This window comes from Oryza sativa, chromosome 8, assembly GCF_034140825.1.
Source record: "Oryza sativa Japonica Group chromosome 8, ASM3414082v1".
Lineage (NCBI taxonomy): Eukaryota > Viridiplantae > Streptophyta > Magnoliopsida > Poales > Poaceae > Oryza > Oryza sativa.
The window spans coordinates 16980332-17005490 of NC_089042.1; the positions used below are offsets into that span (position 1 = coordinate 16980332).

The 25159-nt window shown below is 44.5% G+C and overlaps 4 protein-coding genes and 1 long non-coding RNA gene across 5 annotated transcripts; 2 read left to right on the forward strand and 3 right to left on the reverse strand.

Annotated features, from left to right (window-relative positions):
• Positions 1-10322: 10322 nt before the first annotated feature.
• On the reverse strand, positions 10323-11477 carry LOC136351465 (uncharacterized). Its single transcript, XR_010734623.1, has 2 exons — positions 10770-11477; positions 10323-10639 (listed from the first exon to the last, which is right to left on the reverse strand). It is a non-coding gene; the product is annotated as an uncharacterized lncRNA (long non-coding RNA).
• Positions 11478-11789: 312 nt separating this feature from the next.
• LOC136351574 (uncharacterized) lies at positions 11790-15081 on the reverse strand. Its single transcript, XM_066303751.1, has 4 exons — positions 14521-15081; positions 12997-14009; positions 12258-12600; positions 11790-11798 (listed from the first exon to the last, which is right to left on the reverse strand). The coding sequence occupies exons 1-4, from the start codon at positions 15079-15081 to the stop codon at positions 11790-11792; spliced, it is 1926 nt and encodes a 641-aa protein (XP_066159848.1).
• Positions 15082-18627: 3546 nt separating this feature from the next.
• On the forward strand, positions 18628-19448 carry LOC107277856 (pEARLI1-like lipid transfer protein 1). The gene is made up of 2 exons (XM_066303752.1): positions 18628-18888; positions 19308-19448. The coding sequence occupies exons 1-2, from the start codon at positions 18628-18630 to the stop codon at positions 19446-19448; spliced, it is 402 nt and encodes a 133-aa protein (XP_066159849.1).
• Positions 19449-21637: 2189 nt separating this feature from the next.
• Positions 21638-22539, forward strand: LOC107276725 (uncharacterized). Its single transcript, XM_015795107.3, has 2 exons — positions 21638-21919; positions 22278-22539. Exons 1-2 carry the CDS (start codon positions 21688-21690, stop codon positions 22430-22432), a joined length of 387 nt encoding a protein of 128 aa, XP_015650593.1. The 5' UTR covers positions 21638-21687; the 3' UTR covers positions 22433-22539.
• A 1640-nt stretch (positions 22540-24179) lies between these two features.
• Positions 24180-24886, reverse strand: LOC136351575 (uncharacterized). Its single transcript, XM_066303753.1, has one exon. It carries the CDS (start codon positions 24882-24884, stop codon positions 24180-24182), a length of 705 nt encoding a protein of 234 aa, XP_066159850.1. The 5' UTR covers positions 24885-24886.
• Positions 24887-25159: the final 273 nt, after the last annotated feature.

Here is a 25159-nt window from a genome sequence, read left to right on the forward strand (position 1 = left end):
AGAGGGAGACTTAGGTTGGGAGAGACTAATTTTGATTCATTGCTTAACTAGAATGACGATACAATCCATCCTTATATAGATGGAGGAAGGACCCAGTCTAATCTTATCCAACCGACTCTATCCTTATCCCTAGGGCCTCGACCTCTCGGCCTACTACCTATGACACTACATCCCTCCTTTCGAGCAGCTCATACGACTTTCTAAATAAAACCTAACATAACTTAAGCCTTTTACATCTCGGCTTGTTACTTTATTGCAAAAAATTGAAAGGGTAAATAAATCAAAGATTATGATGCACCACCATACTATCTCGCTGATAACACATGCAGGTGGACCCCATCCAAAAGCTTTGAGAGAAAGGATAAGTCCACAGCACGTTGCAAGCTTGATTGCATATCTGATCTGTTTTCCAAGGTTAGCCCCACCTGGCCAACACAACAGCCAAGACATGGGCTGCCACACTTGAAGCCCAGTCCACTGGAACAGCCCAAAAGAAAGGTTATGTTGGCCCATTAAAAACAGAGGCGAACATCCTATCCGCAGCTCCTCTCTGCCGCAGCGCAGCCAATCGACGATGACACGGTAAAAACGGCGCTGCTGTGCTTCCTTCTTATCCAAGCCGCGAACACCGCGCGGGCGCCGGCCATCCACCGCACCAACCACCGCCGCCGAAATCAGCTCCGAAGCTGCCGCATCATGATCTCGCGGAAATCGCGCCACCCACAACTGTCGGGGCATGAGGGCATCTCCCGTAAGCTCAGATCGAGCCATGGTTGGCCCACGCAGCAGCTGCGCCAATCCAACAACCTCCAGAGATCGTGCCTCTTGCGGATTGGATCGGAGCGTTGACCGAGGAATCCGCAGCCTTCGCACCTACCTCCGTCTGCATTGAGGGAAGCGATGACGGCGCCGTTGCCAAGACCAACGATGGGAACATGTGCCCGCTGGGGGTGGCAGTCGCTGCAGAGGTCGTCGCCTTGTTGTGGAGGTCGCAGTGGGATGACACGGCATCACAGGAAAAGCTGCTGCTGGCTTCGGTGACGCGTCGTGGCTCACGGTGTGCCATGGCTGCTTTGCCCAGGTGGTTGCCACCGGCTCGGGCTGATGGTGCACCTCCGACGCGGGCACAAGTGACGCACTATCATGTTGTGCCGCCATGCCTACTGCCTCCTGCTCCACCAAGATGACGGCCTTCGGTGGAGAGAGCTGAGGCGAGGCTTTTGCAGACGACGATGCTCTCGTTGTGCGCCCTTCCTTAGTCGCATCCTCCTCCTTGGTCATAATCAGCGGCTCGAGCTGGATGTCAAGCCAGCAGCAATCGTTGTAGATTGCATGACCATGGAGAATGTCCCGAGCATACTCCGCAGCTGCTCGAGATAGGAACGTGGCATAGGCCTCCACATGTGATGGGAATTGAACCACGAAGATCATCTCACCAGCACCATAAGGATCTAACACCTGATGGAGCACTTCTTCGGTCACGGGATAGAGCACCCGAGTCACAATGACACGGATAACTCCTCCATCGGAAGCCATGGCTTTGATACCAAGTTGTTATGGGTTACGGTTCATAGGGGGTAAACACCGCCGGGAGGATAGCCGGGCGGCGACGGCTGCTAGGGATGAGAGGGGGATTTAGGTTGGAGGAGACTAATCTGATTCATTGTTTAATTAGAATGATGATACAATCCATCCTTATATAGATGATGGAGGGAGGACCCAATCTAATCTTATCCAACCGACACTATCCTTATCCCTAGGGCCTCGACCCATCGGCCCACTACCCATGACAATTGACGACAAACTTACATCGATTTTGCTATATCTCACTCGAAAGATTTTTTCTTATCTCTCACTCGATTTTCTCACTCAAATTTACAGTGCATTTTCTTATAAGTTACAGTGTAATTTATAAAACTTACACTGTAACTTTTGTAAGTTGCACTGTAATTTTTGAATCTTCGCATGTAAATTTTAAATTTTGTATTGGATTTGGTCTTTTTCTTGAGGATATGGTAATTTAGTGTCCATTATGGTGTTTCTTAATTGCTTTTTGCTTTTTATTATATCTATCGGATTTTAATCCAAAGATTAAAAATCTGTGTGATACGATCATGAAAATCTTTCGAAAGATATATAGGTACTCCCAACTTACATATGTCATCTATGAACAATGGCTGGCAGTATCACTTTGTGTCGGTAACCTGGCTCTATCTTAACACTGATCTCATATTCTGACTATTAAGGAATAAACAATATTAACTTTTCTTTTTTTTTAATTTTGCATGCAATTCCAGTTGATACAAGTTGAATAATCAGATGGCCACCAGCCCACCACTGCCAAGCACACGCCTTGCTCAGTCGGGCTTAGGGACACCCATGATTGTCATGAACAGAACAAGCATGTTGCAGATCGTAGAAATCCAGCTTATAAGAATCTAGAAAAGATAAAAAAAGAACCAACTTTTGACTTATAGCTTCTTTTTTGCAGTTTCCCTCAAAAACAATTTTTTCCCTAAAAAAAGTTTCTTTTTTGCACCCTGTATCTATATATTCCCATAAAAAGGATAAAAAGTTGGACGAATTTTTTATTTTGGGAAAAATTACAGTTATCACAAGCTCTAAATAGGCCCAAACTTAGATTGAGGCTTTGTAGCGTTGCATGCACCATGCACGACATGCGAACGAGCCCAACATTTTGAGCCTGCTATTTTTTTCATTATCTTGTGGGCTGGACTTTATTGCACACTCACACTCCACATACGCACCGTGAGCAGCTTGGTGAGGCTGAAAGCGCACCTCCTGTACACACGTAAAACGGAGTAACTCATTAGCATATAATTAATTAATTATTTACTAATTTTTTAAAAATGAATTAATATGATTTTTAAAGCAACTTTACAATATAATCTTTTTTTTAAAAAACACACTATTTAACAGTTTGAAAAATGTGCGCACGAAGAACAATGGTAATGAGTTGGGAACTCTCTGAAAGAATTAACACAGCCGCATGTCTATTTGTCCCTTGTCTTCTAGTGGACAGCCCACAATTAATTAACCAATCATCCATTGCCAAATCCGAGTCCCATTGGTTGTTTATATATCATCCCTTGTTTCGCTGGTTAGTAGAAATCACTGCATGTACCAATATATACATGGCTACACCTTGCGTACTGCATACTCACAAGTAAACCTATACTCATCTAAGTGGCAGAACACAAAAAATGTTTTTCCCTTGATCATACATCCCCTTTTAATATCTTAATTAGCGTGCAAATGGACAAATAATGCGAGTGGAAGTAAGAGTTGAGCGTAGTATTGGTGGTTTGATGGTGAGACGCCCCGGGATACATTACTATATTAGGAATTCAATATGGAGAGCCTTGTAACGGATGTGTTCAATCAGGACATTTTATAGCCGGATACAACCATGGTGTATAAGTAAATACGGTTTTCTTCTCTAGGCATCAGCCTAAGCATCCCATTGCACATGGCCTAAGGTGCCATAAATAGTTGGTGTGGAATGATGGACAGACCCAATCAACACTACAAAGCTTATCCACCCCATTCATCTTGTTACTTTTGTATTTGCTAACCGAGGGTGTTATAGGAGGAAGTTGTGGGTGAGATTTGATCTGTTAGGAATAGAATGTATCGAGAACTAGAGTTGACACGACTTGAGAAAGAAGTGCTTGAGTGGTTATGTTTCAAGATGGGAATGGTTAGGTTCTGGATTGACCTAAACCATTCCACATGACCACTCTGGCCCATGGTTTAGTAGGGGGCAACCCTTGATGGTTTTATTAAATAAATGGTTATCCAATGGAGCAAAGGGTTACCCTATTAAACCTATGAGACATCAACCAATTCATACAACAGCCAGTTCATAGATTCATGAAACAAAGGGTTATCCAAGGTGCATAAAAGAATCATTATATATATATATATATATCTACTACTACTTAAAAAATAAGAGGTGCTTCCATCGTCCGTCAAAAAAACCGGGTGAAAAAAAACCGGGCAGAAAAAACCAAGTTTGTCCGATAAAAAAACCGGACGAAAAAAAAAGTCCGATCCAAAAAAAAGTGAAAAAAAAAACCGGGCGAAAAAAACACCCGTCCCTGGCAAAAAAACACCCGATCCCTTAAAAAGGGAAAAAAAAGTCCGAGAGACAAACCGTTTAATGAATAAAAAAAGCGAAAAAAAAAGAGTTCGATTCCCTGGAGAAAAAAAATCTGATTTCCCTGGAAGAGATCCGATCTGTATTGGATTGGAGAAAAGAAAAAAAACACTTCTCTAGGTGCTTCTGTCGTCCGTCAAAAAACGGGAGAAAAAAACCGAGCGAAAAAAAGAAAAGTCCGATAAAAAAACCTGGCGAAAAAAAAACGGGCGGAAAAAAAACAAATATGTCCGACAAAAAAAAAGGAAAAAAAAGGAAAAAATACCGAAACGAATCCGACTACATCGACGCGGTAAAAAGAGTTTAAAAAAATAAAAAGAAAACTGTCCTATTCCAAAGAAAAATGAATTATATGTATCGTGGAGAAAAAAAAAAGTCCGATAAAAAAAACCTGGGCGGAAAAAAACCGGGTGGAAAAAAAACAAATCTGTCCGACAAAAAAGAAAGCAAAAAAAGGAAAAAAATCGAAAAAAAAACGTAAAAAAGGCAAAAAAAAAAAGAAGCGCCCCAAAAAATCATCTGATTCCTATTCCTATCGTACCATAAAATTTAAAAAAAGGGCAGAAAAATGCAAAAAAAAAAGAGGCGCAGCAAAAAAAAAAGTCCTATTTCTATTCAACACGGAAAAAAATTAACCGCCTTGGAAAACCGATTCGATACCCCACCATGACAAAAAAAACAAGTTTCCATCTAAAAAAGGTTCAGCATAACATAAAAAAAATCTGACTATAGAAAAAAAAATCAACACTCCAAATTGGCTGTAAATCAACCGAACAGGAGTTGGTTTAAATCGTACCAAGTCCTATTCAGCACACATCAGGAGATCAAAACCATATATCTCTATCTCTTCTCTACTACTTAAAAAGATATGCTTCCATCGTCCGTCAAAAAAACCGGACGAGCGAGGAAAAAAACTGGGCAAAAAAAAACCGTAACTGTCCGGCGAAAAAAATAATTCGATTCCGTGAAAAAAAGGGCGACAAAAAACCGGCGAAAAAAACCAAATGAAAAAAACCGTAACTGTCCAATAAAAAAGGGCAAAAAAAAAGTCCGATTCTGTGAAAAAGGGCGACAAAAAAACCGCCCCAAAAAAACGGACGAGCGAGAAAAAAAACCGTAAATGTCCGATCCAAAAAAGGGCGAAAAAATAATCCGATTCCATGTCAAAAAAGCGAAAAAAAATCTCTATATCTGTCTCTGTCTCTACTACTTAAAAAATAATAAAAGATGTTTCCTTCGTCTGTAAAAAAAAAAGCTAAAAAAAAAAGGTCCGACTCCTATCCGATTCCCTCTCAGAAACAGAAAAAAAGTCCGACTATAGATCCGATTCTTAATCTATACCGTGATATCTCACATATCTTGGTGAAACAAAATGATGTGCCGGATTAGAGATCTGTTTAATAAAACGGAACCTACAGGTCGAGAGCATTCCATTTTTATATGATTTTAATTTTTGGGTTTGTACTTTTGCTTTTGAGTCCCTATAATTTTTATATTTATATTTGAGTTCCTATAATCTTGCAATAAGGTACTTGAGGCCGTTTTTGTTAAAAATAATAATAAAAGAGAGAACAAAAGCAGAAAGGTGCATAAAAAGAAAAAGGAAAGCTGAAAAAAAAAAAAGAAAAACAACAACAACAAAAGTTCCGTTTCCCCTATGTGGCAAAAAAAAAAGCGTAGATCCGAACGAAAAAAAATCTGATTCCTATAAAAGGCAAAAAAAAAGTGAAAAAAAATACTAGATTCGATTCCGTTAAAAACAGGAAAAAAAGTCAGATTACTATAAAGGCGAAAAAAAACAGAAAAAAAATCTAAAAAATTTTGTCCGATTCCATAAGAAAGTGGCGAAAAAAATGGTTCGTAAAAAAATAAAGCGCTTGTTCGTATAAAATAAAAAATGCACACAGGAAAAAAATAGAAAGGGCAAAATTTCTAATCAATATATATCTCTTCTCTATCTCTAATATAATCTAACTATTTTTTAAAAAAAATGCACGAGAGAATAGAAACGGTTCAAACAAACGCGTGAGAAAAAAGTCAGAAAAAGCGCAAAAAAACACGCTAAAAAGGTTTTCCATCTTCCATAAATAAATAAAAAAACGCGCGAGGAAAATTATTTCCATCATCGGTAACTTTTTTAAAAAATAAAACATGCAAGGAAAAAACTGTCAGAAAAAACGCGCCATTTTAACAAATGGTTTTAAAAAACCGCGCAAGAAAAAAACACCGTCTATTAAAAAAATCGCTCTGAGTCGGATAGGATCCATCGATTTTTTGCCACCTACTACACGGCTTTTATTTCGTCTATATTCTCTTGTTTTTAAAAAAAGCAACAAAAATAACATTTGAAAAAAAACAAGCAAAAAAACACACGAGAAAATAATTGGCAAAAAAAGGCAAAAAACACACGAGAAAAGAAAAGCAAAAAATGGAGAAAAATATGGTTTTCATTGTAAATAAAAAAGCAAAAAGATCATGTTAGAAAAATCTTTTAGAAAGAAATGCGTCATTTCTGAATGGTTTGAGAAAATCGCGGAAGAAAAAAACACCGTTTGTAAAAAAACAAGCCGCTCATTAAAATACAAACATTGTCATTGACATGATTATTTATGAAAAACGTATATTATCATTAGAATTTTTTCACCCGTTGCAACGCACGGGCATTTTTGCTAGTATATATATATATAAGATAAAGATCCCCAAGAACATCGGCTAGCATTGGCTGAACAATCCCAAAAGGAAAAACAATCATAAGAGCAATTGAACTATTGAAGTACATAACAGTTTCAATATTGGCCTATGGATACTGTAGACGGAGCTGGAGGGCCATCGCCGAAGCACCGCCGCCACCATGACGAGGCGAGACGGCCCTGGAGGGCCACTACTGGAGCGCTGCCGCCACTGTGCCAAGGAGGACAAGACGACGCTAGAGGGCCCGCCAATGTGCCATGGGGGATGAGACCGCCCTAGAGGGCCGCCGTCCGAGCGCCGCCGCCACTGTGCCAAGGAGGACATGACGCTGGAGGGCCGCCACCAGCGTGCCGTGGAGGATGAGACGGCCCTAGAGGGCCGTCGTCCGAGTGCCGCCGCCACTGTGCCAAGAAGGACATGACGCTGGAGGGCCGCAAGGAGTCGAGAGGACACGAAGGAGTCGCTTGGATTGATCCGGTGTTTCCCAGGTTTCTAGGATTCAAACCATTTGGCCCATTTAGAGTTTTGAATCAATCCTAAAGGCCCAATGGAGCATATTTGTGCGTAGGTTCAATGGATAAATGGGCCAAACCTAACCATTCCCATCCTGAGTTATGTTAGGCTAGCAAAATTATGGTTAGATCGACACCGGCCGTTGGGATTCTAGGACAGTTTGCACAAGGAATGCTTCATCTCATTCATTTGATCTGCTGGGCTTTGAGTTTTACTCTAGCATGTCATTCCACCCCTACTACATCAAGAGATCATTAACCTTCAATGTAACAAATAGACATGTTCTACAGGTGTTGACGCGAAAAACACACACTGGCCTGGGAGATCTGCTTAGCTCCAGTGCAGATCCAAAGGTTGATGAGATGCGGGCGTGCCAGTCAGTTTGACCCTGCAACTGACAAGATATGCAAACAGTAGATCAAACAGCCGATCAGCTGACAAGCCGATGGAGCAATTCCAGCCGATGCCGATACTAGCGATAGTGATAGGGTTTTGAGCAATCGGCTATATGTCCAATGTAGATAATAATATAAAGGCAATTGGCTGATGATAATAAAATATACCAACAACATAATCCAGTATAAACCAATCAGCTAGCAATGTGATATGATATAATAAGCATTGATCCGAGGGTTAAAGCATGCATCGGCTGGAGGTCCGATGCCATAAAATCCACAGATTAGGTTAAACAGTGAAACCTTTGTTGTCATCGGCTAAATCCAGATAACTTATCGGCTAGCACCCTGATAAAACATTAGCATGAACCTATCGGCTTAACAAGACTTATATTATCAACAACAATCTAGTAGGTCGAACCTAACCGATGTAGCACGAGATTGTATATGATAATCTAATACTCGATGAGCCGATAGATCTGTCTAATGTGATGGATATAACAAATCTATTTATAACATCATTATGATTGTAGAGATATATCGACTAAGACAGAAGATCGGACCTAACCGAGACAGTCCCAACTAAACCGATGCGTCTCTAAACACAATGCAACTAGAGATAGAATTGAGATATCAGGTAGGCAAATATATCAAAGAAACCAGAGCGATCCAAGAGATCGAAGCGATGCAGCCTCAACACCAACATAGCCGATAGATTCACCAAGGCCGGCGGAACGTAGGACTTACCCCTTCGCCGGAGATCGAAAGCCGATGCAGCCCCGCGTCAGGTGCCAAGTTCCGCCGGTTGATAAGTAAAAACCTCAGGAAAGAGGGTGGCGATGCGCCGAGAGTAGTTGTATTGATCGAGATTGATAGATTACATAGACCCCGGGTGTACATATTTATACCCATGGGTAGATACTAGTCCTTGTCGGACAAGAAAGAAACTAAAGATAAAAGGAAAAGATAAAGTCCCTATCGGACACTAAACACATTTTCCTAAAGATAAAAGGAAACTAACAAACTATGCCTAATTAATAGATAAACTACCATGCCACATCCTCCTTGAACTTGGACTCTTCTAGATAAGCTTCCTTTGACTGATCCGATTCCACCAGGAACACGACAGCATGGCGACTTAATGACTACCATTGGCTGTCTCTAGAACTCGGAAGCCGACACTGACTCTCAGCCGATGATGTCTTCGGGCTTTACCAAATTTCACTGTTAACAACAGGACATCATGACTTCACGGTTTTAGCTGTAGAACACTACATGAAGTGACTTTGGGGAGAAAACACTCTGTAAACATGAAAATTAGATCATGGACACCGCGTCCATTAGAATATTTATTTTCGGTTAAATTGAAGAGAGAAATCATGTGAATTCTTTGAAATACCCTAGGTCCACATGTCAAGTCCCCCATCTCTCTATCTCTATCTCTCTTCGCACATAGGCCCTGCCTCTAAGTCTCTAACTACTAAAATGTCATCGATGATCGCTAAGACACTCCCGCACCTTGCCCTCCACATCTCCGTCACACCAAAATCGCCTCGGTAAGAGTTTGCCCTCAACTTTCCCATCCTCTTCTTCACCATGTATGGCCGCCATGACCACCCTTTCTCTCAGATCCACAACACTGTCCCTAGCCATCTCCACTCTACATCCATCAACAAGTTCCAGAAAAAACAGAACCCCTCGTCCAGAGACATGTTTTGATGCACTCACCATTTTTTATATTTGCTCATTAAGGCAAGAAGGGTCGCATGTTCTTTCATAAAACAAAAGGGTCTAGCCCGAAGTGTTCCATTGCAGCGTGCCATGATCGACTTGCTACTTTGATTCTACTATATGTGTTGCATTTGTAGACTAATCCGTAGTATTCACTGAACTATTTGGAATCAATGGATTGTTATTATAAACCAAATTATGAGAAGTAGTATATTACAGATTGAGATCCTCCAAGTTACTTTTCTCTAACGTGGGTCACTGATATGTGGGCCATCTACCCAACAACCCACGTACCAGTGATTCAAAGTCAGTGGGAAGTAAGTGATCAGAGGATCTGCTTGTGTACATCACTCCATGTACCTCATGTTCCCGGTGCCTATATATAAGAGGCCCTAAATATGCACTACTACAATACCCATTTTTCCGGGCGGTTGAATAGATTATCCCGTGCGGTTGCCCGGCCCGCCTGCAGCTCCTCGTCTGGGAAAATCTTTATTTTCGTGTGCGGTCGGCCTGCCCGTACGGGATAATCGATTATCTTGTGCGGTCGGGTTATACGGACCGCACGGGATAATGTATTATCCCATGCGGTGTAATAAGGCCGACCGCACGGGATAATGCGGTCAAATTATACCAACCGCACAGGATAATAGGTTACCCCCCACGGCTAGCACGTGCTAGGGCAACCGCACGGGATAATTCGTGCCGTCGCCCTAGCACATGCTAGCCGTCTGGGATAACCTATTATCCCGTGCGGTCGGTATAATTTGACCTCACGGGACAATAGATGGAAAATTAGGCGAAACATCAAATTAAATCAAATTACCACATCATATACTAAAAGCAGCATTAACATCATAAATTCCATTTAATTCACAAAGTCCATCTAATTAACATCACAAATACCCTAAAATGCGAAACTCACTATATGCACATAACCAGAAAATCAACATCACAAATCAACATATCATCTCATCTATGCATTCATCTCATCTATATGCACATCACCACATCATATACAAATCCACATCACAAATCATCATCCCTACGTGCATATATCAACATATCATCTCATCTCATCTCACAAATCACCACATCATATACTAATCCTCATCACAAATCATCATCCCTGCATATATCAACATCTTATCTCATCTCATCTCACAAATCACCACATCATATACTAATCCACATCAAAAATCATCACAACATGCATATATCACAACATGCAAAATATAAAAAAGTAAAAAATGGCTTACCGGAGGAGATGGTCGGCCGGCGGCTTGGGGAGGTGGTCGGGGAGGCCGGCGGCGGAGGTCGGCGAGGAGGCGGCTTGGGGATGAGGGCGGTGGAGTCGGCAACATGGGGAGGAGGTCGACGGCGTCGGTGACTTGGGTAGGAGGTCGGTGTCGGCGGCTTGGGGACGAGGGCGGCGGCGTCGGCAACTTGGGGAGGAGGTCGGCGGCGTCGGCGACTTGGCCCGGAGGTCGGCGTCGACGGTTTTGGGGAGGTCGGCAACATGGAGAAGACGGCGGCGGCGGCTCAGATCTGGATGGGACGGGGAGTAGAGGCGGCGGCGACGCACGGGGAGGAGAGGAGGCGGCGGCAGCCTAGGGGTGGAGGAGAAGATGCGGCGGCATGAGGGGAGGAGAAGAGGAGGAAAGGAGGTGGCGGCCTGTGGCAAGGGCGAGGAGGAGAGGCGGGTGGCGGGGAGGGGAGGAGGAGAGGAGGGTGGCTGCGGAGGGCGACTTGGGGGGAGGAGAAGAGGCGGCGCCGGCCCGGATCTGGCCGGCGTCGAGGAGGCGGCAACCGGGGACGAGGGGGAGGAGCTCGAGGAGAGGCGGCGGCGGCAAGGCCGAGGAGGAGAGGAGGCGGCAGCGGCGAGGGCGAGGGGGATTTGGGAGGGCGGTGGCGGTTGGATTTTTCAGCAGCCTGGCAGCGTCGGTGGAGTGGACTTAGAAAATTTCAGCCCTTCTACCCGCCTCCTCTATATATACATGGGCATCCTGTGCGGGTGACCTAATACGCCCGCACGGGATAATAGGCTTAAGTGGCCCACACGGGAAGGCTCCTACCATTTTTTTTTTGCAAAATTTTAATTTAGTTGGCATTTATTAATTATAATGTATAATATAGCACAATTAAATACATTTAATTAATAAATCTTATATAAATTGTAGTTAATTAATCCATATAATTATTGAACCACAAATTAAATATATTTAATGTACATTACTAAACCACGAATTAAAAATAGTTCGGGTTAATTAACCCACAAATTATTCAACCTACATTAAATAAATTATGTAATAAAGTAATCAAGTAATTATTTAATCAAATAATATTTTTCAACCCACAAAGAATTAAGCACATGAATTTAATTCGCATATAATTCATCATCGATTGATTAATATAAGTCAAGTATTTGACCAGATAAAGTGAGAAATACATTCATTCGCAAAATAAGTCTCATCCATTAATTGTTTACAAGCTAAGTTGTACACTCCAAAATATGTACTAATGTTTCACAATTTTGGAAACACCATCGGTACGCACACACGAAAACAGATCTTCGTCAAGGCTTGTCTCAACTTCCTTGATCCGGTTAGGAAAATCTGTGAACAAAGGGACGTCGTCGTATTGATTGTAATCTGACGCATATTCAATGCTATCAATGCCAATGATGTTTTGCTTTCCCGGTACAGCAATGGCCATCTTATCGTCGGAGGGTCATTGACATAGAAAACCTGAGCAACACGCTCAGCAAGAACCCACGGATCATCCTTGTGTCCTAGCTTGCTACGATTCACAACCGTCAGGTCGTAGTCATCGACGAATACGCCTATTGTGTCTCTGACCCATTGCCATCGTAGCACTGGGATCTGTATGTTAAGGCCATAGTCCAGCTCCCAAATGTCTTGTATGATCCTGTAGTAAGACTTCTTCTCACCTGATGCGTCAAACGCCTCCACCCGAACTCCGCTGTTCTGAGCTGCGCTTTTCCTGTCCTTGAACATCGTGTAAAACCTATATCCGCTGATGTCGTACCCTTGCCATGAGGTCACAAGGCTAGTTGGGCTATTTGCTAGCCTGCGCAAAGTTTTTTCCTTCAGCGAATCACCCAACGGCAGATCTTTCTCCTTCAACCATTCAGGAAATTTCCGTTTCTGTTCTTTACAAATCCAAATGGCCGTTCTTCTAGGGTTGTGGGCTCTTATCTCGTTCATGTGTTCCTGAATGTATGGCTCGACGATGGCGAGCTATTGCAAAACGCTGCTACGTGCTTCCGCTACATCTTTGTAGTCCTCATCATAGAACATTTTCTTGCCTACGATCCCCATCCCAGCTAACCGCCCCTCGTGTAAAGGGGGGGTCACACCGATGGGTTCGGCGTCCTTCATGTAATCTATGCAGCATTCTACCACCTCCTCAGTTGTGTACCCCTCTATCATTGATCCCTCCGGATGAGCTCGGTTATGGACATACCCTTTCAGGACGGACATGTACCTCTCGTACGCCCACATCTGGTGTAGGTACAGGGGACCAATCTCGATAATCTGAGGTACGATGTGGACAATCAGATGCTCCATCATGTTGAAGTAAGCTGGAGGGAAAAACATCTCAAGCTGGCACGCTGTCTCGATTGCAAATTTTTGAAGGGGGCCTAACTCTTCAGGATCAAAAACCTTCTGTGATACTCGATTGAAAAAGTAGCACAACTTTGTTATCACTAATCGAGTGTGAACTGGCTTGACCGCTCTTATAGCAATCGGTAGGAAGACTGTTAACATCTTGTGACAATCATGAGCATTGTACCCAGAAATGGTCAAATCTTTCAAAGATACAAGTTTTCTGACGTTCGCTGAGAAACCAGTCGGGACTTTCACACTATGCAAGCATCTACATAAAGATTTTTTCTCGTCAAGTGTTAGTGAGTAGCAAGCCGGAGGAATATCGATCTTTCCATTTGGCAGCTCTTTTGGGTAAAGCTCATGCCTTATGTCCAAATTGACGAGGTCGGTCCGGGACTTCAACCCATCTTTCGTCTTACTCGGGATGTCCAGTAAAGTGCCAATGGTGCTATCAAACACATTCTTCTCAAGGTGCATTACGTCGATGGCATGCCGAACCTCCAGGTCTTTCCAGTAATCAAGATACCTGAAAAAAATTGAGTGCTTCTTAAAGGGCAGGTTACTTTCCTCTAAAGGTGCATCAGTTGTTTCCTGATCCGTCCGTTTCTTCCTCTTGACGGGCTTCTTTTTTGGCTTGCCGAAGACAACCTTAATGTTCTTTGTCAGCTCGAAGACAGAGCCACATGTTCGTGTTTCAGGAGCTAGATCGTTCTCTACTGTATTGTCGAATAATCTGGCCTTCGCACGCCACCTATGCCTCTGAGGTAAGAACCGACGATGACGCATGTAAACACCCTTGGTTGATGAGGTGAGGTACTTGTACGACGTCTTGTCGATACATAGGAGGCATCCGAACTTCCCCTTAAACTAGCCCGAGAGCGAAAAGTTTGCCGGTAAGTCGTTGATCGTAACGAATATGATGGCATGCAGAGTAAAATGTTCCCTACGGTACTCGTCCCACATTCGTAACCCTTCCTCCCACAGTTCTTGCATGTCCTCCATCAATGGTTCCAGAAACACATCTATGTTAATCCCAGGCTGTCTTGATCCTTGTATAAGGATAGACAAAAGAATATACTTTCGCTTCTGGCAAATCCATGTAGGCAAGTTGTACATCGTTAGCAGAACTAGCCAGGTGCTGTGTGTGCTGCTTAGGGCACCGAACGGGTTCATTCCGTCCGTGCTCAATGCAAACCTTACATTTCTCGGGTCCTTTGCAAATTCCGAGTGTAGTGCATCAAAGTTTTTCCACTGTCGAACATCGGCGGGGTGTCGGATCTTACCGTCATTTTTCCTACCCTCCTGGTGCCATCTCATCAACTCGGCGTCGTCATGGTTGGAAAATAGCCGCTTCAGGCGATCTTTAACTGGCAGGTACCAACATCACCATCCTAAGAATCTTTTTTTTCTCATCCACCGGTGCATCATCTTTGTCGACCACCTCTCTATCGGAGGCTCCGTTGCCCGTCTTGTACCGACTCGTCCCACATGTTGGGCAAGAGTCTAAATCCGCGAATTCCTTGCGGTACAGTATGCAATGATTTTCACATGCATGGATCTTCTGAACACCTAGAGACAATGGACATATCAATTTCTTCGCTTGATATGTGTTCGTCGGTAGCAGGTTCAGCTTAGGAAGCATAACTCTCAAAAGATCCATCAAATCATTGAAGCTCATGTCCGACCATCCATGTCTGGCCTTCAATCTGAGAAGTTCGAGCACCGAGCGCAGGACCGAATAGTCCTTGTCGCATCCTTTGGCTTCGTCGTTCAGAAGCTCCTTCGCTGCTTTTTCCAACGCTTCCCAATTGTCCAACCCTCGTCTTGTACCAGTTAGGATCTCTGGTTCAACGTGCCGCAACATATCTTCCAGATCAAAATCAATACCTTCATTCTCTATACCAGAGCCACCGTATTCCGGGATGTTTCCCTGTGACATGTCTTCGACAATAAAATTTTCTGCATCATCAAAACAGAAATCATCTAACTCTTCATTACGACCATTGACTTCCCCATGAAAGGTCCATATCTCGTAGCCCTTCTTAAATCCTCATTCTACGATGTGCGACAATACTTTATTCGGATCTTGCAGCAAAATTTCATTCTTACAAACTTTGCATGGGCAAAAAATGTTCCTCAAATTCTCCCTCACAGCATGTGCCTTTGCGAGCTCAACAAATTTGGCTGCTTCCTTCAAGAACGTTGGATGAGCTCTTTTCGTGTTGTACATCCATGTCTGATCCATGACTTACAATAAAGCTTGTCATTAATACATCCATGCCCGATTCAAACACGAATGTATTTAAATTGGAGGGAACGAATCACATGGTAATTTAAAGTTTTACGAACTATTTAAATAGCCGCACAGTGATTTTAAGCATTAATAAAATACTGTCCATTTCTAAAAAATGAAAAAAAATCATCCTTTCATCCAAATGAAAATAAATTTAATAGAGGCAAACCCAACTTTTCAATGTAGGTACTAAATACTTTTATAAACATGTAATGGAATCATTATGTATTTGCTAAAAAAATAAAAAAAACAAAAAGGTGCCTACACTATTCCATTTATAAAAGTGCAAGTTTCTTCGTATTCCACCGATGAAAACTGACAAAAATGGAAGCAAATGAAGGAGGAGAACAAGCTCTACACCTTTTATATGGAACCCAATCAAAGATTTGAGGTCGAAAACCTTCCCCCCTAATTTTGTGGATGTTTATGAGAGAGAAACCGTCGGAATTTCATACCAACGGTCGGGCTGGGGCTTATATGCCCCCCGACCATCGCAAGCGGTCGCCTTACGTGGGCCGCACGGGATAATCGATTATCCCGTGCGGCCCACAGCCCGGCGCCGGCATTCGCCTGGTTCCAGGCGGAGCCACTTTTGGCCCGCCTGGAACCAAAAGGGGCCGGTGTCCAGAAAAATCACCTCTGTAGTAGTGATGTAGTTGATGTGGAATGCTGGGGAAGGCCCCATATATAAACACGTCAAAACTATAGAGCCTGACCAGCCTGTTCCTGTCATTACATGCATTTATCCTTGCTAAGTGAGGGTGCTAGCAGGAAGGAGATGGTAGTGACCGGTGAGAATCTGCTAGGAACTGGATGCATCGAGAACTAGAGTTAAAGCATCTTGGCAAAACAGAGCTCAAATATTTATGTTTGGCTAGAAGGGACCTGGAGATCATGATGATAGACTGTACAGATTCATAGTCATGTATTTATAAAAACCAGAACTTCAACCACGAAGCGACGGGGATAATCAACGAGTTGATTGGCGGAGAAGAAGGCCTGATTGGAAGGAGGCAGATTGTAGTTGGGACTGAGCAGGATAGCCACACACTCACCATGTCACCACACTAACAGGCCGACCATAGCTATGCATACTCAATCGGACTGACGACTATCACTGTGACATGCATGAAGCAGCTAGCCTGCAGGCTGTTGTAATTAAGAGCAAGTATAATAGTAGGCTATAAGCCAGCTAAATACTAAGGTGGAGGAGAGAAGAGAGGAGAAGCGGATTGTAAAGATACAATAAAAATATTATACTACCACACAAATATTAGTCTACTATTTTTGTGGGGCCTGCTATCTTCTCCTGTCCCTTCTCTTTCTTCCTCCCACCACTTCTTCAGTGCCTATTTTTCTTTTTTACCGTTTTCCTTGTCTTCTTTATGCTCGGTGGTCGCCAGCTCGAGAAGACGGTGATAGCGCTGGCTGCAGCGGTCATGGTGGATGATGGCGGCGGTGGCAGAGGACACGGAGGACGAGCGCAACAGCAGTGACTGATGGAGGCGACGAGCGCGGTGGAAGAGGACGAGGGAGTCGGCAGCTGCAACAAATGAGGACAAGGACGGTGGCACCAACAATAGATGAGGGCAGCGGCAGCGCGGTGGAGGACACGACGGACGAGGACAAGGGCATCGACAGTGGCACACTATGGTGTCAGTAACGGACGCGGACGAGGATGAAGGTGGTGGCGGAAGAGGACGAGGGCAGCGTCGGCGTTCGTGGGCGAGGATGGCGGTGGTGACATCAGACGAGGACGTAGGCGTTGGCGTCGGTGTCCATGGACGAGGGCAGTAGCCCGTGGGATGCAACATCGACGACTCCGGTGAGGACTCCGTCCTTGGGCTGAGTGTGCAGCCACACGACCAATTAGAGCAAGTTTAATAGTATAGCCAACTACTAGCTCCAAATCATCTATAGCCAAATTAATAGCCAATTCGTATAATAGTTACTTACTACACTATTAATCTGGTCCCACATGTCATACACACGTTTTATCTTGGAATCCGTGCTGCAGCTGGCTACAGATCTGTAGCCCGCTGCTCTACTCTCTCCTCTTTTATCTCTTTAAAATATATTTATAACTGGCTTATCGTATGCTATTGTACCTGTTTATAGTTACCCATGCTATCTCTTCTATCGTCTCTTCTCCAACTCATCAAAAAATAATCCTACGTGAATAATTACCCCTATCTTCTGGGCAAAAGCTTCGGTTCTCATACCGTGTATTTACCACAGATACACGATATGACAACTGAATCTTTTCCATTTAAGATGGCAAAAACTGCCACAAAGTCCCCTGCATAATACCTGGATGAAACTCCTTATTTAAGCAGGCTAATCACCGATGCCTAATTTAGCCATACATATCCTCCTATAATCCCCTACAAATACTCTATCAAAGCAAGTTAGCTGAAGAATAAGCACAATACAACTAACAAGCAAAAGCTAGCTTAGCTGTAGCGAATTAATGGCGCAAACAGGGAGCAGCATCACGGCGCACGCTGCCCTCGTCGCCGTGGTGGCGGTGGCCGTGCTGTGCCTCACCGGCGCTAAGCCGTCGGCGGCGTGCAAACTCGGGAAATCCAACTGCCTGCCACCGATCGTTCCGCGGGCCGCGCCGCCGGCGGTGGAGAAGGCGGATGGCAATGGCAAGTGACCGGTGGAGGTGGGGAAGCTAGGGGTGTGCGGGAGCGTGCTGAACGCGCTGATCCACGCGGTGGTGGGGGCGGCGCCGCCGCCCAGCAGGGAGCCGTGCTGCCCGCTCATCGCCGTGCTCGCCGACGTCGACGCCACTACTAGAAATTCGCAGGCGGCCTAAACAGGATTTCACAGGCGGGCCAATTGTCCGTCTGCAACTGAACGACTGTTAAAATAGTTGATTTTCGTAGACGGACAACTGGTCCGCCTGCGAAAATAGCACCTGGCATTAAAAAAAATAGGCAGCCACCGCCCACCGCCGTTTCGGCCGGTAGCAGTAGCTTCTCATTCTCCTCCCATTTCCCCCATCTAGATTCAACATCAAACCAAATCAAATACACAAAAACATCACAGATTAACAGACATCATAGTGGTTCACAATCAAATCAAATCAAATCAAATCAAATCACAAATTTTCGCACGGACGTCATCGTCGCCATCGCACGGACGCACCCCGCTGCCTCCGGCTGATCCACACCCTGCCCACGCGCGATGCCGTGCCCCGCCGCCAGCCTCTCCCCTCCGGCCAGATCTAGGAGGAAGGGAGGGAGGGGAGCCGCCACCGGCCTCCCCCCTCCCCCCTCCCCCTCTAGCCAGATCTGGAGGGGAGGGAGGGAAGGAGGGGAGCCGCCGCCGGCCGCCCTGCGCCTGACGATGCGCCCGGCCGCCGGCCTCCCCCATCCCCCCTCCGGCCAGATCTGGAGAGGAGGGAGGGAGGGAAGCTGCCGCCGGCCACCCCGCGCCGGGCCGCCGGTCCGCGCTTCGCCACCAGTCACCGGCCTCCCTCTCCCCCCTCCGGCCAGATCTGGGAGGGAGTGAGGGGAGCCACCGCCGGCCGCCCCGCGCGCGTCCACCCCTTCCGCCGGTGGGGAGGTGAAGGGGAGGGGAGAGGAGAGGAGAGGTGAAGGGGAGGGGAGGGGAGGGGAGAGGTGAAGGGGAGGGGAGAGGAGGGTGAAGGGGAGAGGTAAGGACACTTAGAAAAATATCAACTGATGTGTCATATATATATACCACGCTAATTTTTGCAGGCGCACCTCATGTGGTCCGTCTACGAAAATCATTTTCGTAGGCACGCCCGATTTATATTTTTGTAGGTGGCTGTTTGGCTCTAAGGGTCATGTTCGTATGTGAAAATAAATACCCAATATTGATGAAAATGCTTTTTCTAGCAGTGTGCTGCCGTGTGCCTCTGCCTCGCCATCAAGGCCAGCGTGCTCGGCGATGGCGTCAAGCTCGAGGATGTCGCTGTCGACCTCCCGCTCCTCGTCAACTACTGCGGCCGCAACGTGCCAGAGGGTTTCAAGTGCGCCTAGCTATAGACTACCGTGTGTTACCTTGGATATATTAATTGTTGCTTTGTATTACGCCAGTTAATAAAATAAAGTAGGGAATGGTATCCTGGTAGTTGCACTTCCACCCATAGATACACTGGTCGGGAACCGGCTCCTCTGACTTTGGACGGTAACGTCAGAGGCGCACAGTTTTTTTAAGTTAGCACTACAGTGTAAAACAGTACCTCTGACGTAAATACTGTTTGAGGTTACTGTTGGTAATACAATCTTTAGTCCCAGTTCATCCCCTGTCAGGGGACCGAGGATCTTTAGTCCCGGTTGGTGACACCAACCGGATCTAAAGATCACCACTTTAATCCCGATTGGTAATACTAATCGGGACTAAAATTCAATGCGTAGTATGTAATTCCTAGCACTTATCCTCTCCTCCACAATCGCAACCACATCCTCACAAATCCCTTTCTCTTCCTCCTCCCCTTCGTCGCACTTATCCTCTTCACAGATCCCTCTCCTCCTCCCCCTCCCCTTCCTCCTCCCCTCTCCCCCCCTCCTCCCTTCCCATCTGGCGGCGGGCGGGCGGGCGGCGGGGCCGTGCCCGGCGGCGGCCGTGGTGGGCAGAGTGATTAGAAGGTGGAGTGGGTGGGTGTGAACCATTGGAAACAGAGGAGATCAGTGGGACGGATTTAGCGTGGAGAGAGCAGTCGGCGGCCTTCACCTGAGACGGTGCACCACAGATGAGTAGGTAGCTAGCAGTACAGGTGCGAGGTCGAGAGGGAGGCGCAACGTTGTTGGGTGGGTTAGAAGTAGGGATGGGGGATTATTTTGATATGCGATCTAATTATGTCGTGTATTAAATTAAATATTTGAAACAACAATTCACATTATTCTACTTTTGAAATAAATATACTTCAAGCACGAGAGAGATATGTTTGGAACCGTGTTTTACATCTTTGGTTTGTATGTTCCATACCTGCAGAAAATGTTATAATGTTCCAATTAATGAATTTATTTTTAAAGATGTTTTAACTATGTATTCTAGCTTTGTGGTGTGATAATTTCTCATATATCTTGTTTCAGATGTCTCAATGACTAAACACCTTTTTATAACTTAATCCGTCAAATTGATGCCAGAATTTTTTTTTCGGGGATGATGGCAGAATTTGTTACAGGACACTAAAAAATTGTGGTTTTTGTTGTAAGACACCAAAGAACACATATCTTCTTGTAGACATCGCAAAAATGTGAAAATTAGTTGCCCGACACTCGCTAAATTATTTTATTATTTTTGGTGGAAACGGAGAGAGAGAAAGAACGATAAATGTACCGAATTGACCGGCGATAGCCGAAACGCTGGTCACAGGGTCGGTTGATCCCCGCCAGAGACGCGCAGGGTCAGAGCTCGCCGCTCACCGTCGACGACCAGTGCCAAATTTCGCCGTCAGCCGGCGACGCGCGACGGAGGAGCTAGGGCAGATCCGAGGCATTCGTCACGGCTGCCGTGGTCAGATGGCCTCCTGCCCAAGCTACTCGGCGTCATCTTCAAGCAACTGAACTGCCTCGTCGACCGCATTGGCTTCACGGCCGTCTACCGCCCATGGCGCACTGCCGCGGCCTTCGTCAACGCCCTGCACTGCGGGCTCCCGTGGCTGCTCCTCCCGTCCCACGACACATCGTCCTACTTCAGCCTCTACTCCGACTCTCCGGCTTCACCCGCCACCTCAGCCTCCTGGAAGGCGTCTGGGACACGTGCTTGTGCGGCGCTCATGACGGCGGCTGGGTCACCGTCGCCGTCGACCCGTGCGCCGTGGCGAGGATTCGCGGCCGGCCGTCAACGTCTTCACCGGCGTGAGGGTTATACACAATGACCCCACGGGCAAACTCGTCGTCTTTTATGAAAGTTTCTCTCTCCGTTTCCACCCAAAATAATAAAATAATGCGGTGAGTATCTAGCTAATTATAATATTTTTATGCTGTTCACAAGAAGATACGCGTTGTTTCGGTGACTTTAAGTGTTATATAGCAAATTTTATCAATTTTGATAGTCTGAATTTTAGGCCGAGCACCCAATCCCTAGGCTTGCATATGGGCTACCTCTACCACGATTCCAACGTGGGCTTCATGGGCTGCTTCTGATCCTTACCCGCATTTGAGCCCAACTACAGACTAGCGGCCCACCCGCATTTGTCGCTCTCGGTTCCGCCTCTCGACCCGATCCCACCAACCCCTTCTCCCTCTCCGCCGCACTTGCTCATCCCTCCCAATGGCGACGCCGCAAGCGCGCGCGCCGCCGTTGCTACGGGCTCCGCCCCGGGCGTGCCCCGCCGCCCAGCTCGCCACGCGCCGTCGGCTAGTCCGGCTACCCGTGGCCGCCTCGGCCGGAGTCGGCGGCGGAGGAGGGCCCGAGCTGCGCACGTGCAAGAACTGCAAGAAGCATTACGACCCGGCGGCGAACCACCCCTCGGCGTGCCGCCACCACACCGCCCACTTCGGAGGTGAGGAACTCGTCGGAGAAATGGAAGGAAGCTGGAGTAGTTTCTTTCAGATTCATTTGATTGCTCGAGCTATTCATATGTGTAGCTGAGGGCTTCTTTGAGAGAAACGAATTCGAGATTTAGCAAGAGATTTCAGTAGAATTGGGTGCATAACGTTTTCTCCCAACATAATCCTGAGGGGAAAAATTGTGTTAAGGATATTTTATAGTCCAATGTTCCTATGGAAAATCCAAACATCCGAGGGGCTATTGGCATATGACCTAGACAGAAATTCTGACTGAGTTGTTTATTTTGAACTAGTTAACATTGTCTGCTTGTGTTAGTCTAATATCTGAATGGCCAATCTCTGTCTATCCAGGAGAAACGAAGAGAAAATTTGAAAGTGTCTATGCGGGTGGGACTCTGGATACTCCAGATTCAGGCAAAGTGTTCCAGTATTGGCATTGTTGTGGATCGGAAGATCCTTTTGATGTTGGCTGTACTGCTTCTCCTCACTGTTCATATGATGACTGAATACCTTCTCATGTCTGCATTGTGATCCTACTATTCTTTCATATGAATACTTTTGCCCATATTGTCCATATATGTGAAACTGAAAACAGTGCATTTTTGCTGTCAAATGTAGTTTGCTATACTCATTTTTAATTTGAACATTCAATACGGTTACGTATGAACCCATTCTTAGTTGTTTAACACTAGATTATATGATACATGCAGTCAACAAGTGCCACTCCCAGTAGCAAATTAGGCTTTTAAAGAGATTTGAATATGTGGTATTCAATGCATACCCATGTCTTATATAATTTGGATTATTCTCTGCCCTGTGGTCGAAAGGATTTGATTCAACTTAGGATTAAACAAATATAGCATCTGAGGAATCTTTTGTATGCCCTAAATGAGGAATCAACAGCGGTACTGTACCTTCTAACTAGTAAGTGAAGTCCATTGCCACATGCTACTGAAACATAATACTATTGTGTGACTAATTGTAGTAATTCTCAACAGTTTTCTCCATTGGTGGGTTGTCTATTTACATTATGGTTGCAAAACATGTGTTCAAATGCCATGCAATACAGACAAATGTGAGCAACCGCTATATTTTAGAAACATACACAAATGAAAATTAGCTTGATTATAAACAAGTAGCGATAGCAATTTTTCAGTCGTCATCTTTCAGAACAAGATATTAGGAGTTTTGGACTGAACTTCTCATGGCCCATGATGTCAAGCAGTCCATTCAGAAAATACGAAGGATAACCATGATATACGGGATCACAGATATCTTGTTAATCATCTCTATTTACCTCAACACTTTCTTTTTGCCATTTCCTCTTACCTGCGGACGACTCAACATGCTGCTTGGTTGAACCACTTGAATCATGACTCATCGCCTTGCATGACCTGGAGGTTGCTCCGGTGAATGCTACTATGGTTGCTCTTGTGTTCTTTATCTTTGTGGCGTATGATCCAGAACTCAGTGCTCTTAAAATTCTACGGCGGTTGTCAGAAGATGACACTGGGGCAGGATCTTCAGGAGGACAATTGACAACCACCTTACCACATTCTCCATAGGAGCTGGGATCCTGTGTTCCATCCAGGAAAAGAAAGGTTAGCATCTTATCTAGTTACTACTAACTTTATGACTGTGACCATGATTTAGAGCTCAAACAGTATAATACACAATAGCACTTCAAACTAGCTGTAGCTTAATTTGAAACTACATTTCTTTTTTCCTTTTCTTCAGCTAGCTAGCATCTAGAGCTGTCCCATTGGTGTTTTGTTTGATTAACAACTTCAGCTCATCCTCCTTTCCCCAGAACAAGGCCTCTATTCTTGACGTTATAGACCCTACCATTGTCCTGTTTTCAGGTGCTGATGGCAATGGCTTTGACGTGTCTTACTATGATTTAATCCACATGTGTTAGCATGCTATTTTTCACCTTGGTAGCTTTGTATCAACATCTTTGGTGGCACTGTGTGAAAAGAGGAGGGAAAAGGAAAGACAATTGGAGTAAAATGCTTGTTAACTTCAGCTTCAACTAGCATATATATCAACATCATTTATATTTTTAGATAATGGAATTTATATCCCGGCCTTGACTCAACAGAGTTACAACCAATTATTACAAAGTATCACTCATACAAAGAGTGTAGTTCAAATGTAATCAAACACACTCAACAAAATAAAAAGCAAACCAAGATAAAGAGTACACATTTATTCAAGTCTATTTGTGAATCTCCATCCATAGTTTGCAAAGAGTTACGTCACCGTCGTCTCGAGTTTGCGACATGCAACCTTCATAAGTTCACCATCCTCTTCACACTTTTGCAGCTTTGCCCAAAACCGGAGCCAATATATTACCTTGAATATTACCTGCATATATAAAGTATATGGTGATTTGTTAAACACTAAATCATTCCTACTCAACCATAGGGCCCAACATATGGCAGATGCTCCTACAAGTATGAGATTACATTTCTTCTTATTAACCCCCATAAGCCACCCATCAAACATATTAGATATGATACTTGGAAGGTTTAAACCAAAAGAGAATTGTACTGCTCTCCAAACAAATCTTGCATAATGACAGTCAAGAAAAAGATGTTGTATGGTCTCATTTTTCATGCAGAAACAACATCTTAAATTGCCATTCCAATTTCGTCTTGCCAAATTGTCCTTAGTCAGCACAACCCCTTTAAGCAAGTACCACATAAAGATCTTAATCTTGAGTGGCATCTTAAGCTTCCAAATAATCTTATTTCTTTCGATATATCCATTATTAATTAAAGCTAGATACATTGACCTAACAAAAAAACTACCACTCTGATGATAATTCCATCTAAAGCAATCAGAAGAATGGTTCGATTGAATATGTATAATAGAAGTACACAATTCATGCCAATATGTAAGATTATGGCCAACTAAGGCTCTCCTAAAGGAAACATTAAGTGGAACAGAACTCATAACACTAGCAATAGTAGAACTTTTCCTTCGAACAATAGAATATAAAGATGGATATTTGTCTTTAAAAGCCAAGTTACCCAGCCATTTATCTTCCCAGAACCTTATTTGTCTTCCATTATTTACAATCCAAGAACCCATATTTAAGAAGGTATTTTTGACCTTCATGAGCCCTGACCAAAATTGTGAATCCCCTTGTTTCCTATTAACTTGGGTTATAGACTGATTATAAAGATACTTTCTCTTTAATAAGGTCTGCCAGACCCCTTCCTCATTAA